The sequence below is a fragment of the Saccopteryx bilineata genome, chromosome 5, assembly GCF_036850765.1.
Source record: "Saccopteryx bilineata isolate mSacBil1 chromosome 5, mSacBil1_pri_phased_curated, whole genome shotgun sequence".
Classification (NCBI taxonomy): Eukaryota; Metazoa; Chordata; class Mammalia; order Chiroptera; family Emballonuridae; genus Saccopteryx; species Saccopteryx bilineata.
The window spans coordinates 57,353,736-57,368,365 of NC_089494.1; the positions used below are offsets into that span (position 1 = coordinate 57,353,736).

Consider the following 14,630-nt stretch of genomic DNA (forward strand, 5'->3'; position numbering starts at 1 on the left):
ATATAGAAACTATTAAAGGCAAACTATTAATTGATATTAAGAAAAACTAATACTGTGAATCTGAAAGCATAAAAGTAAACTAGATATAATAGGTTTGCTAAGACATTAGAATCTGGAGCTAAATAATAAAAAAATTATATTTGAAGGTAAATTTTATAGTGTCTTTCAAGCTACTATAATTAAATACCTCAATTTAAAATACAGATGGAAAAAAATAATAATAAAAAAATAAAAGATAAAATACAGATGGATTAGATCCATATAAATCTCTCATATTTCTTCCTTTTCTAACATTTAGAGAACTTTTTAACGTAATAAATGAGTGAGAATTTACTGCAATTTTAACATACGCACAAAACTCTGTGAGCTGCCTCTTAAACTTTCCAAGAGATTGTCATTCCCCTCGGTGCTTAATAAAATCTTTTCATTTACATTCTACTTGCAGAGGGAGATCCATACTTTACAGGAAAGCTTCAAGATTATACCGCTGTAGAGAAAGATGAAGTGATTCTACAGTGTGAAATTAGCAAAGCGGATGCCCCAGTGAAATGGTTTAAGGATGGAAAGGAAATAAAGCCATCTAAAAACGTTGTTATTAAGGCAGATGGCAAGAAGCGAATGTTAATCCTAAAGAAAGCCTTGAAATCAGACATTGGACAGTACACCTGTGACTGTGGGACAGATAAGACTTCAGGAAAACTTGACATTGAAGGTAAGGAAATTTCCACGAGTTTCACTCTTAAAGTTGTTGGGCTTATTTCTGCCAGAGGCTAATGACACGTGCTAACCCTTCACTTTTCTAGATCGGGAAATAAAACTGGTGCGACCTCTGTACAGTGTGGAGGTGGTAGAGACTGAGACAGCCCGCTTTGAAACTGAAATCTCTGAAGATGACATACATGGCAACTGGAAACTCAAGGGAGAGGCACTACTCCAAACACCTGTAAGGCTATTTCTGAACTTGTCAGCACCTAGGGGGCCGTGTGAAACATAAAAGGACAGGAAAAAAGTCAGAGTGCATGCAGGGCACTGAAAACATGATATCATGTTCTCTATCAGACCTTAAGCCAGAGAGAGATACTAGGATTTCTGGACGGGCTCAGGCAGGTACCCTTGCATTATGTTTGTTCTAGCTTAGTGAGTATAAGGCTATAGCTACTCTGTGAGGCTGCCAATTTGTTCAGAATTATACAGCTAAAATAAACATTGCTTTCAGGATGGTATCTGTAAGCTTTATTTCACACACACACACACACACACATACACACACACACACACACACACAAGCCCAAAGATATATAAAGTCTTTTCACCCATTCACTCATTATTAGTAGCCTTCCTTTAATTAAGATATTATATCTTCAGAAAAAAAATCCCAAGGAAAATTATTTCCTACGAAATCTTTCCTCTCTGTTGTTACAGGATTGTGAGATCAGGGAAGAAGGCAAAGTTCACATGCTTATTTTACACAATTGCCGCCTGGACCAGACTGGTGGGGTGGACTTCCAAGCTGCCAATGTTAAATCTAGTGCCCACCTCCGGGTAAAACGTAAGTATTTTGTGTTTCTGCTGAAAAATTCACTGTCTACTTTTGCAGAAAATGAGAGTGAAATTAATTAGAATGATTTAATTAATTTTAAAAATGATTAAAGTACAGAAGCAGGCTTTCTTGTATTTCTTGGATATCCTAATACACACATATCATTGAGCTTGCCATTTGAACGAAAGAAAACTAAGCAAGTCACATTTTCCCATTTTGCAATCCCTTCATTCAAAGTAAACAAAGCTACAATAAGAATTTAACTCAGAAATTTAACTCTTAAAGGCTACATCCTCGTGTGCCTATACAACTGTAGTGCTCTGAAGAAAAACTTGGCTGTGAGGGTGTTTCAGACTCAAGAGGGAGGAGAGGAGAGCATTTGGCTAACATTTTTGGAAGGTGCAAAGTGTTTGATGGACATGGACAGGCTATGTGATTGAGGGGCCCTTGTACTCTCCCAATCAGAGTCTTAGTTATTTTAGAAGACACATACCTTATGTAGCCAGAGGAACTTGTCGCCTGGCAGAGGGACAGATGCAGAAGAGATTTCTCGCTGACCTTGTACAGCAGAACGAAAGGGACCCTACAAATACCCACTCGCCGGCCATGAGCTCTTCCCTTCCCAGCACCACAGGGCCACGTTCACATGGGAGCTAAGATAGTGACCAAACCTGTGGCTCTTCCTTCTTGAACAAAGTAACCACGAAGATGAATAACTGAGCCTGTGTTTATTCTCTTGGAATTACAAAATGAGTAATCCGAAGCTGCTTCTTTCCTCTCGCAAAGCACGCGTAATTGGTCTTCTGAGGCCTCTGAAGGATGTCACAGTGACTGCAGGGGAAACAGCTACCTTTGACTGTGAGCTCTCTTATGAGGATATCCCTGTGGAATGGCATCTCAAAGGGAAGAAACTGGAGCCCGGCGATAAGGTAAAAAGCAGGAGTGTGGTCGCCTTGTCTTGCTCTCCCTTTTTCAGTCAGGTTCTTTCATCTTCACTTGCATGGTCCTTGTTCTTTGCTTTCTCCTGTTCCTCTCTCTTTCCTTCTGTCTTTCCTGCTCTAACCTGATTTCTGCTGAAATTGCAAAGCACATTCTTCACATTTTTGTTGGGCTTAACCGGATATTTTCATTGAAATGTAAATAACAAATTAAAGTGCAATCAATTTTTATTTGTTCTGAAGACAGGCAAACATTCATTATTTATCAACGATAGGAAAGATCGAAGAGACTTTCCGATTCGATGCACTGTAGCAATGCTGCACCTTGAATTTTATGACAAATTCTCCCCACGCTATCTAATGCTCTGCATATAAGGGGATTAAGGGAGGAGGATTGAAATTCCATTTCAGGCAGTTGATCAAGTAGTTGAGATAACTTCTGGGCAGAATTGCTCTTTAAGCATTTTTCCAAAGCTATTTTTAACCCTCAAGTGCTTTGAGCTGCGCAAATTCTGGAATGCAAGTAGACTATTTAAAGTGCAGCCGATGGTACTGACAAGAAAGAAGGGCTCTGTGGATAGCCACATGTCTGAGCAAATACATTTTAAGAAGTTTTATGAACTAACCAGCTCCCAGCATTAGCTTTTCTGTGCTTAAGATTTTACCGGAAAGTAAAAATCAAGGTGATTTTTTTTGGATAGCTCTAAAATATTATTTTAATTGAGCTATGTATTTTACCTCAAAAACAAAGTGGGTATTTAAATTATCTTGATAATTCACCATTAATTTTGAATTCTTGAAATAAAATATGTGAAAATAAAGCACAGGCCAGTTTATAGTTCTACAGCATTTCTTTCCCCAGTATTTTAGGAATACCATCTACTCTGCCATCAAGGCTTCAACACAAATCAAACTTTTAAAACTTAAAGGTATATAATTAATAAGGAATTCAGTTTAACAAAGAGCCACAAGGTTAGTTGAATTATTAGAAGGTAAATGCCTTTAAACAACTGTTCTAAAACAAAGAAAAAGCTCATATTCTACCCAAGTGATTGAAGGGTTATTCAGTAACAACCACCCAGGGGATCAAGTCTGCCTACCACAGAGGGAATAATCAGCAATCGGTCTCCTTTGTTACCACAGATAGAAAAAGCAGCTATATGTTCAAATTTCAGCATGAGAATTAGGTTATATAAGATGAAATCTTCCTTATAGTAGGTCTTCTAAATATTCAACTGGGTGATGGGTTTGCTTTCTTAAAATAATACATTTGTCCTATTAAATGTGGTTTAATTGCTTTCAGATCTAAAGACAAGGTTTGGTTGACTTTTTAAGATCCTTTCTAGATATGTAAATTCATGATTTGAATATAAGAATACTGCTTAAGAATAAATGATATTATTCTTTTGCTACTAAATATCTTTGGGTCAAATTAGGAGTTTTTTTCTTAAAGGATATGTCTCAGTCTTAATGTAAAAACTACACTATTTTAATTTAAAACGTAGACTCATAAAAATCTTATTTATATTTCTTTTTACTCAAAATGTATATATTTTTTAGTAAAAAGATATATACATAGATGTATCTTATTGTCACCAAACATTTTTCTTGAGTTAGAAGGGATCATCTTACTATGGTTCTTTAGGGCCTCTTTGTGTGTCTCTTAGCACAGGAATTTTAATCCTTTACTTGGCCACCCAAAATACTTCAGCTTTTTATGAACTGGCTCTTATATTATTTATATGTCTCTTTTTAAAAGGAATATAAAGTATGAAGTAATAAAGTCACTTAATACATTTTCAAGCTTTTGTTTAAATTAAATCTTTCAGAACAAACTTGCTACTTCCAGTTTAATTCAGGCTTTTCATTTACACTCTGCAGAATGATTAGCCTCCAAAAACTGAATTAAACAAATTAAAACAAGTTGCCAGAATAATAAAATCAAAAGAAAAAAATTTAGAAGTGAGTTGTGGGGGGTTTTTATCTTTCTTTTTTTATTTTTTTGTTTGTTTGGGTTTTTTGGCCACCAATCCAAGAAAGGACTGCTAAGTCCTAAATGATGTTTGATAAATTTATATTTAAATTTTAATAGCTTGGTCACAGTCATAATGCCTATAGTATTATAGCAATATGCTTGCATTATAAATTAACAATATTTTTTAAGGATAATATCCACCATTAACCTTACATAATCCACCATAAAATGTTCAGCATTCAATTTATTGTTTTATTTTTATAAGCTACCTGTTAGTTTTTTAAACATAATCAAGATACATTATATAAGAGCAATTAAGAGCCATGGTATTCTGAGCCAGGTTCTTGGTAACAGAATTTTCTAGAGTAACTTAAGAGGAATTTGGATAAAACAACATGTTAATAAATAAGATATATCTGTGGGTGGGTTGAAACCTGAGATACTTTTTAAAAATAGTCCTAAGTCATGGTCTAAAATATATTTTCAAAATTTACATAGAACTATCATTTCAAAAACTTTTTTCCCATTTAAGTACCATATCTTTGAATGAGTAGTTGTGTTCCTAGGACAGATCCTAATTTTCTCCTTCCATCTGTTTATTTTCCCTTATTTTGTTTTTGGCCTTTCTCAATATCAATAACCAATCCAAGCTCTTTATATGAAACTTTACTGATGACTCTTTTCTTTATCAGAATAATAAATAGCTCCTTTGGTAAAAACTTTTAAATTATTCTTAACTTTAAATGAATTCTTAAGCAAAGCAAAATCAATCTTGATGACAGGACATAGCATTTTATGGAATTTTATTTTATTTTATTTTATTTTTTAAATTGAATTTAGTGAGGTGACATTGTTTAATAAAATTACATAAATTGGCTTTAGCTCAAGGGGTTACTTCATCATGGCAGACACTAATCTTATGGAATTTTAGACGATGGAACTAGAAGAGCCTCCAAATGTCTTATCGTTACTATCAGGATGGCTCTGTCCTGTAGCTTTATTTTCAGTTGTGCAAGCCACAATTATGAGACCTAGTAAGAGTCCTTATCAAGGTGGTGTGTTCTTTCTGAGAATTCATTTTCCTACAGACTACCTTTCAAATTGCCCAAGGTTACATTTACAATAAGAAATTAACATCATTCAAATATTAACATTAACAGCAGCATTTGTCTTGATACTCTACTGTCACAGCACTCTCCTGATTTAACTACTTCTAAAGTTATTTTATCCCTTTGTTCAATGTTATGTGACAGTTGTAACCATGTCTAATACTGGATTTTCCCAGTCCTGAGCTGCAAACACATGGAAGGAAAGAAGAGTAAATACCTTTATTTGTATTTCTGAACAAAATTAAGGAATTATACAAATTATTTTTATCACAGGTTAAATTAGTTTGCAAACTAATTTTCATTGTCAAAATAAGTGAAAAGAAAAGTTTTAGCTTGTTGCATGGCAAACACCTCACACTTAGAACATAAGGTTTACTTTAGGCTTACCATATGCAATCAGTTTTTTCCTTCATTTCATGATTTAGCTTTTCTATGTTCTTCCTTTATATATATAAAGCCAGTGGCAGAATGGAGGCAAATACACAAACATACACAAACATACTACACATACACAGAGGTATAAGCAAAAATTTGCCTGGGCATTTCAACATAAAAGCCACCTAGTAATAATTAAGGGTATTTAGGCAAGCCTAAAATTTCCTTAAAGATTCCAGACTATTAGTTAAAATTGTTTTCAAGCTCATATGTGCTATATAGCATTATAAAACAACTTGGAAAGTACTATTTCAAATTGCTTACCTAAATGAATTAAATGCATATATATATATATGTGTGTGTGTGTGTGTGTGTGTGTGTGTGTGTGTGTATATGGGATAGCTGTTTCAAATATTCTTAAACTGCACATTTTTTCAATAACTAGGTAGTCACACGTTCAGAAGGAAAAGTTCATACACTCACTCTGAGGGATGTAAAGTTAGAAGATGCTGGAGAGGTTCAACTAACAGCAAAAGATTTCAAAACTCAAGCCAACCTCTTTGTGAAAGGTAATTATAAGGGTTTGTTTTATGTATATTTATTCATAAATAATGCCAACTTTCATTTATCTTTAACCTTTATATGTTGAGTAGCATAGGTAATTAAAATTCATCAAATATTCAAAAGTCTATTTTTACTCTTTGGCCTAATCAATAGTTCACAGACTATTTTTCTTAGTCAAAATTGACTAGCATAGGCTTTAGTTCCTCTTTCTATCCCCACTGTTTTTATTGCATTCAATAAACACCTGGAGGAATAATTATTACCAAACTAGATATCTATCACTTTATTAACCAAGAGTTGGCTATTATTCCCTTGGTGTTTCAATATTTTTAAAAAATGCTTTCTCTGTATGTACAAATAATGATGAATTTGTTAGAGGAAAACATTTATGTGGAATCAAATCTTAGAAATGAAACTTAAAAATAGAAAAACCCTGGAGATACAAGAGGAAAGTTGAGGAGGTCCTGAAATTCTTCCAGAAGGAAAGGAGAAATGCCTTGGCTAATTAATATGATTCTTTCAGAACCCCCAGTTGAATTCACTAAGCCTCTTGAGGACCAGACGGTCGAAGAACAAGCCACTGCAGTATTGGAGTGTGAAGTATCCAGAGAAAATGCTAAGGTGAAATGGTTCAAAAATGGTACAGAAATTCTCAAAAGCAAGAAATATGAAATTGTTGCTGATGGCAGGGTCAGAAAACTTATCATACATGGCTGTACCCCAGAAGATATTAAAACATATACTTGCGATGCGAAGGATTTTAAGACTTCCTGTAACCTGAATGTCGTGCGTAAGTACTCTTCTTACACAGGACTTTACATTTGCAACTCTTTGATAACAAAACAAAAAAAAAACAAAAAAAAATGAAAACCCCACAACTTTTTGCATGCCCTTCTTGACCTAACAGCATTTCTTAGCAACTTATAATATTAAAACTGACATAACCTGATCCTTTATGTGTTTAAAAAACAGTCTTTCTGATATGTCTGGTCTGATAAAGGACAGACATGCTTCTCACTGAGTAATGAGCAGATGTGCTCTTTGTCTACATGAGATAAACCTACTGTGGGAATATCCTCATCCAGATGAGAACAAAAAGAATAAAAAAGACAATAAGGGAGCTATGATTTTTTAAAAAAGGAAAATAAAATAAAAGCAATTTCTACTTGGAAGGAAAATAAATCCTTGAGTATGGGCAACCACTAGAGAAGGAGCATGAGATTTCACTTTGACTAGGAGCATGCTTGAGGTCTGCTGTACTGTGATAAAGCCCACTCACATGAGCTTTCTCTGAGAATAAGGATGGGAAAGAAGATGGAGAGAAGCCTGCATTCTTTGAGTGCTGTGAATGAAGAGTCCTCCCATGGTTTTTAGCATTACTTCTTCCTCTGGTGAAAAGAAACATCTTTGTACAAAATGCCACATGCTAGCTCAGTTTTTCATTCAATTAATTTTCCAGTGATAACATTCGATGTATATTTTTGTGCAATACTTGTTGTTTGATTTGGTTGCTTCTCTTCTGTCAACAGCTACAAAATAGTGGCTTTGATTGTTCCTCCATGCATCTTGTACTGTTTTATTCTTTCCACTGTGTGGTTGTTCTCGTGTAGCCTGTGGCCTAGTAGGTTCTTGGGTCTCCTCCTTCTGTTTGTCATCTGTTTTGTCTCTAATCCGTGAAGGCTAAGCTCCAATGAGCCTATAATATCTTTAAGCCTATTTGCCAGTATTATGTCTCAGGATACCATTGATCAAGAGGACTCACAAGGAGCCCTAAAAGAAGGAAGGGCAAGGGGTCAGCTCTCCAATTCTGTACATGCACTGACTTAATTCTGGAGATCTATGAAATAGAGATTTTTTTAAAATGACCCTTCCATACAAAATACATTGCTTTGTCACACTAATAGATTTTATGGCTGACATATATGTGCCATCTTTGAAGCTGAATATATGCTATTTCTATTGTTGATTCATGCCTTTCTGCCATGGACAAGATTGGTCATAGTGCTTCAAGCTGTATTATTATTGAATTCTTCTAATTTCTCAAAGATTATGCTTGCTGCATTAAATGTTTCTTTGCTATTTGTGTCTCCTTCAACAAGTATCAACTCACAACTCTTGAGAGTATCAGTGGGAATTATTCCTCCAGCTATCATTAGGAAGAACTGAGCTAGTAATAGAGAGATGATAGATAGATAGATAGATAGATAGATAGATAGATAGATAGATAGATATAATTAGTTGGACCTATAATACACCACATTATTTTATGAAAACTACAGAGAGATATGAAAAGTAAAGTATCATACCTGAAGGGCAGTTACAAGTTATTTCAAAATCAGTTTTAGCCTATTAAGATGGAAAAAACATTTAAATGACTCACTTTTTCTTAGTATATCAGAGTAATTTTCTAGAAAACATTGAATTCTGATGATCTTTTCTTGCAGCTCCTCATGTGGAATTCTTAAGACCACTCACTGATCTTCAAGTTAAAGAAAAAGAAATGGCTCGGTTTGAGTGTGAAATTTCCCGGGAAAATGAGAAGGTCTGTGATTATGTAGTTGCTATCTTATATTGTTAGATAGTTTTATTTATTCTTTTGGGTTAGCCAAAGTGGGCAGCAGGGGCAGGGGGGAGGGTTAGTTAATTTTTCCTATCTCTGATAATCATTCTACTTTTAACTTAAAGATGATTACTTTAGTATGAAATACACACTTGATTTAAGTGTTCTCTTTTTAGTATTATCCATTTACTATTACTTGAAAAATACTGGACATATAGTCAGGAGTTTTAGACATTGTTAGTTTGAACCATATAAAATTGCTATTTTCTTAGGTTAAAAACAAATATCATCAACTTCATATGTCTCAACTTAGTACTCCTGTTTGCCATTAATTATCATTTAAATCTCAGTTTACATGTCTGGAAAACAAAGGAATTGGTCTATATGATGTCTAAAGTCTCCTCTGGCTCTAAACTTATATGATTCCATTATTTTTAATTAAAATCACAGCAGCTCACTTACCAGTAATTGAAGAAGTTTGTTCCTGCTTATTTTTAAAATTTATTTTACAATTCCAGTTGACCTACTTTCTCGGGAGTTGAGTTGTATTTATATTTGCCACTTTGGTTCTTCACAATCTATAAAGCCTTGTTGGTTGCTTTTAGAAAAACTCAGAATCATATTTCCTCTTGAGGACACATACGTGAAGGACCAACAAGAAATTCTGATAAAGGTATTTATTTATTTATCTTAAATATAGGTTCAGTGGTTCAAGGATGGTGCTGAAATTAAAAAGGGCAAAAAATATGACATCATATCTAAGGGAGCAGTGCGCATTCTTGTCATCAACAAATGTCTGCTGGATGACGAAGCAGAATACTCCTGTGAAGTGAGGACGGCGCGCACTTCCGGCGTGCTGACAGTACTGGGTAAGGCTTTCTTTGCAGAAGTTTATGTGTTGGGGGAAAAAATCAGACTTGCTGTTGTAGCTCAATGTTTTCATTTTTATTTATTTTTCTTCTTGCAGAAGAAGAAGCTGTCTTTACAAAAAATCTTGCCAACATTGAAGTGAGTGAAACAGACACAATAAAACTGGTTTGTGAAGTCTCCAAGCCTGGAGCAGAAGTGATCTGGTACAAAGGGGATGAAGAGATCATTGAAACAGGAAGATACGAAATACTTACTGATGGACGAAAGAGAATCTTGGTCATACAGAATGCCCAACTGGAGGATGCTGGCAGCTACAACTGCCGGCTCCCAAGTTCTCGAACCGACAGCAAAGTCAAAGTACATGGTATGAAAATTACTATGAATAGTGTTTTATTTTTAGACATTTATTCTTTTTTTTTTTCCTGTATTTTTTTCTGAAGCCAGAAACGGGGAGAGACAGTCAGACAGATTCCCGCATGCGCCTGACCGGGATCCATCCAGCACGCCCACCAGGGGGCGACGCTCTGCCCACCAGGGGGCGACACTCTGCCCACCAGGGGCAACGCTCTGCCCACCAGGGGGCCATGCTCTGCCCCTCCGGGGCGTCACTCTGTTGCGACCAGAGCCACTCTAGCACCTGGGGCAGAGGCCAAAGAGCCATCCCCAGCGCCCAGGCCATCTTTGCTCCAGTGGAGCCTCGGCTGCGGGAAGGGAAGAGAGAGACAGAGAGGAAGGAGAGGGGGAGGGGTGGAGAAGCAGATGGGCGCTTCTCCTGTGTGCTCTGACCAGGAATCGAACCCGGGACTTCTGCACGCCAGGCCGACACTCTACCACTGAGCCAACCGGCCAGGGCCTAGACATTTATTCTTGTTTCATTAAAGATACAAATGCTAAAGTTTTCAATATGTCTTGAAATATTTTCTTTTCAGAACTTGCTGCTGAATTTATCTCAAAGCCCCAAAACCTTGAAGTCCTTGAAGGAGAAAAGGCTGAATTTGTTTGCACTATATCAAAGGAAAGCTTTGAAGTCCAGTGGAAGAGGGATGATAAGACACTTGAATCTGGAGACAAATATGACATTATTGCTGATGGCAAAAAGAGGATTCTGGTTGTGAAAGATGCCACATTACAAGATATGGGCACTCATGTAGTCATGGTTGGGGCCGCCAGAGCTGCAGCTCACTTGACAGTAATTGGTAAGTTTGTTTTTGCTTCTACTGTTTACTCACATTTGTATCTTTGGTCCTTCTTCATCCTATAAAGTCTTGTTGGTTGCTTTTAGAAAAACTCAAGATCATAGTTCCTCTTAAGGACACCCGTGTGAAAGAACAGCAAGAAGTTGTCTTCAACTGTGAAGTCAATACAGAAGGCGCAAAAGCCAAATGGTTCAGAAATGAAGAAGCCATATTTGATAGTTCAAAATACATTATCCTCCAGAAAGACCTGGTCTACACCCTCAGAATTAGAGATGCACGATTAGATGATCAAGCCAACTATAGTGTATCACTGACCAACCATAGAGGTGAAAATGTTAAGAGTGCAGCCAATCTAACAGTGGAAGGTAAGGCACTTACATGGCATTAGTGATTTTAAAAATTAATTTCCATTATGAAAGCAATTAAAATCAACATTATTCTTCTTTACAACAGAGGAAGACCTTAGAATTGTTGAGCCTCTTAAAGATATTGAAACAATGGAGAAGAAATCTGTCACATTCTGGTGCAAGGTCAATCGTCTCAATGTAACACTGAAGTGGACCAGAAATGGAGAAGAAGTGACTTTTGATAACCGTGTTTTATACAGAATAGATAAATATAAGCACTCTCTAATCATTAAAGACAGTGGCTTCCCAGATGAGGGTGAATACATTGTCACTGCTGGACAAGATAAATCTGTTGCTGAGCTTCTTATCGTAGAAGCTCCTACAGAATTTGTGGAACACTTGGAAGACCAGACAGTCACTGAGTTTGATGATGCTGTCTTTTCTTGCCAGCTCTCCAGAGAGAAAGCAAATGTAAAATGGTACAGAAATGGGAGAGAAATCAGAGAAGGCAAAAAGTAAGCAAAAGCTTCTTAATCTCTATTTCTGTAGCTATAGATACAGTTTTGACAATATAATGGTCATTGTGCAAACTAATCAGTCATTCAACCTCTTCTTTTAGATACAAATTTGAAAAAGATGGAAGTGTTCATAGACTCGTTATAAAAGATTGCAGGTTGGATGATGAATGTGAATATTCTTGTGGAGTAGAAGACAGGAAATCACGAGCTAGACTTTTTGTGGAAGGTACTTCTTATTTCATGAAAGGACCATTTTAACATTAGTATCAGTTTTTAAAAGTTGTTAATCCAAATACAAACTTATCTGTATATGTTTTACATTTTCTTTTTCAGAAATCCCTGTTGAGATCATCAGGCCTCCCCAAGATATTCTTGAAGCCCCTGGTACTGATGTCATCTTTCTGGCCGAGCTCAACAAAGATAAGGTGGAAGTTCAGTGGCTGAGAAATAACATGATTATTGTCCAGGGTGACAAACACCAGATGATGAGTGAAGGAAAGATACACAGGCTACAGGTCTGTGATATTAGGCCCCGTGACCAGGGTGAATACAGATTTATTGCCAAAGACAAAGAAGCCAGAGCTAAGCTTGAACTGGCAGGTAAGTCCCTTTCTTTTATTTTTAGATTCTTTCCAAACCACTGTGGGGCCTCTTAGATCTGTTCTTATCTTGAACCTAAGCTTCCAAGACATCCTTATAGGTTGTTGTCATGAAAAAAGCCATAAATGTACCTCTTGTACATAAGAAAAAGTTTGTCTGGTTTGTTTTGAACTATGTGTGAGATGCCCACTTTATTTTTTTTAAATATGTTATAAACTATATTTAGTCCTCTGTTATTATTTTTAGCAAAGAATAGAGATTTTATGGTTTTATGTCATCATTAATTCTCTATTCTCCAATCTGATATTTTGCAATATGAGAACACTGAACTCAGTATTCTCTGCTGGAAAGTTACTAAGGTATATACTTCTAAGGTTATGTAACCAATATTTGCCAAGAAATGCATAGTAAAGAAGCTGTGATATAGCCAAACTACAATAAATAACTCATATGCATTCACATGTTATTTTTCTCACTAGCTGCACCTAAAATCAAGACAGCTGATCAAGACCTTGTGGTTGATGTTGGCCAGCCTCTGACAATGGTGGTGCCCTATGATGCCTACCCCAAAGCAGAAGCTGAGTGGTTTAGAGATAATGAAGCTCTGTCCTCAAAAACTGTTGATACTACAGCTGAACAAACTTCTTTCAGAATTTTAGAAGCCAAAAAGGAGGACAAAGGAAGGTATAAAATTGTGCTTCAGAACAAACATGGGAAAGCAGAAGCATTCATCAATTTACGAGTCATTGGTAAGCCCTTGAGTCACTTGGACTTAATTGGCAAAGCATGACTAAAAGCATGGTAACACACTAAAAAAATTTTTTTATATTTGAATTTCAGATGTTCCTGGTCCAGTACGAAACTTAGAAGTGACAGAAACATTTGATGGTGAAGTAGGCCTCGCTTGGGAAGAACCATTAACTGACGGGGGAAGCAAAATCATAGGTTATGTTGTTGAAAGACGTGACATCAAGAGAAAGACATGGGTGCTGGCTACTGACCGTGCAGACAGTTGTGAGTTTACTGTCACTGGACTACAAAAAGGAGGAGTTGAGTACCTATTCCGTGTGAGTGCAAGAAACAGAGTTGGCACTGGTGAACCAGTGGAAACTGACAATCCTGTGGAAGCAAAGAGCAAATATGGTAAGACTTTATAAAATAAATTGCAGACTTATTAATCTTTGCTTTTATCCCTGATATAACCCAAAGCCCATGTTTTGTTCTCTGACAAAATCCAGATGTTCCAGGCCCCCCTCTGAATGTAACCATCACAGATGTGAATAAATTTGGTGTCTCCCTGACATGGGAACCACCAGAGTATGATGGAGGTGCTGAGATCACAAACTACGTCATTGAATTAAGAGATAAAACCTCTATCAGATGGGACACTGCTATGACAGTAAGAGCTGAAGACCTATCAGCAACCGTCACTGATGTAGTGGAAGGACAGGAGTACAGTTTCCGGGTCAGAGCGCAAAACCGAATTGGAGTTGGGAAACCAAGTGCAGCCACACCCTTCATCAAAGTTACTGATCCAATTGGTAAGCCCATCCCCCCCCCAAAAAAGGAAATAACTCTTTCATGAAATCCCAAAATTAAGCCTATCAATTTAAAAAATCAAATTAAATAAAAATTAATGAACAGATAGAACATCAGAAAAATTTGAAAATCAAAAAACGTAAACTGTGCCTCTTAGTTTTATTGAATGAATTCAGTAAATCGTTATCTTAATGGGAATGGTAGAAGTGATTACAGCATTCTTAATAAGTTGTCACTGAATTAAATGGTATGCTCCAATTCTTCCATTGCAGAGAGACCCAGTCCTCCTGTGAACCTAAATTCCTCAGATCAGACTCAGTCATCAGTTCAGCTCACATGGGAGCCTCCTCTGAAAGATGGAGGAAGCCCGATCCTGGGCTACATAATAGAGCGATGTGAAGAAGGAAAGGATAACTGGATTCGGTGCAATATGAGACTGGTCCCTGAACTCACCTACAAGGTAGGGCATTTGCATCTAAAAACAATATTTAGAGTATGA

General features: G+C 36.4%; 1 protein-coding gene across 1 annotated transcript in view; it reads left to right on the forward strand.

Annotated features, from left to right (window-relative positions):
* Positions 1–14,630, forward strand: part of TTN (titin) — a 284,943-nt gene that overhangs the window by 177,819 nt on the left and 92,494 nt on the right. Inside the window, exons 189-206 of the mRNA XM_066233115.1 lie at positions 446–712; positions 804–943; positions 1,423–1,549; positions 2,327–2,469; positions 6,383–6,506; positions 7,025–7,291; positions 8,946–9,043; positions 9,762–9,930; positions 10,029–10,295; positions 10,861–11,127; positions 11,214–11,492; positions 11,581–11,989; positions 12,094–12,218; positions 12,326–12,592; positions 13,072–13,341; positions 13,433–13,735; positions 13,831–14,133; positions 14,404–14,591. Of these exons, the coding sequence (XP_066089212.1) occupies positions 446–712; positions 804–943; positions 1,423–1,549; positions 2,327–2,469; positions 6,383–6,506; positions 7,025–7,291; positions 8,946–9,043; positions 9,762–9,930; positions 10,029–10,295; positions 10,861–11,127; positions 11,214–11,492; positions 11,581–11,989; positions 12,094–12,218; positions 12,326–12,592; positions 13,072–13,341; positions 13,433–13,735; positions 13,831–14,133; positions 14,404–14,591 (4,013 nt within the window). The remainder of the gene's footprint in view (positions 1–445; positions 713–803; positions 944–1,422; positions 1,550–2,326; positions 2,470–6,382; positions 6,507–7,024; positions 7,292–8,945; positions 9,044–9,761; positions 9,931–10,028; positions 10,296–10,860; positions 11,128–11,213; positions 11,493–11,580; positions 11,990–12,093; positions 12,219–12,325; positions 12,593–13,071; positions 13,342–13,432; positions 13,736–13,830; positions 14,134–14,403; positions 14,592–14,630) is intronic.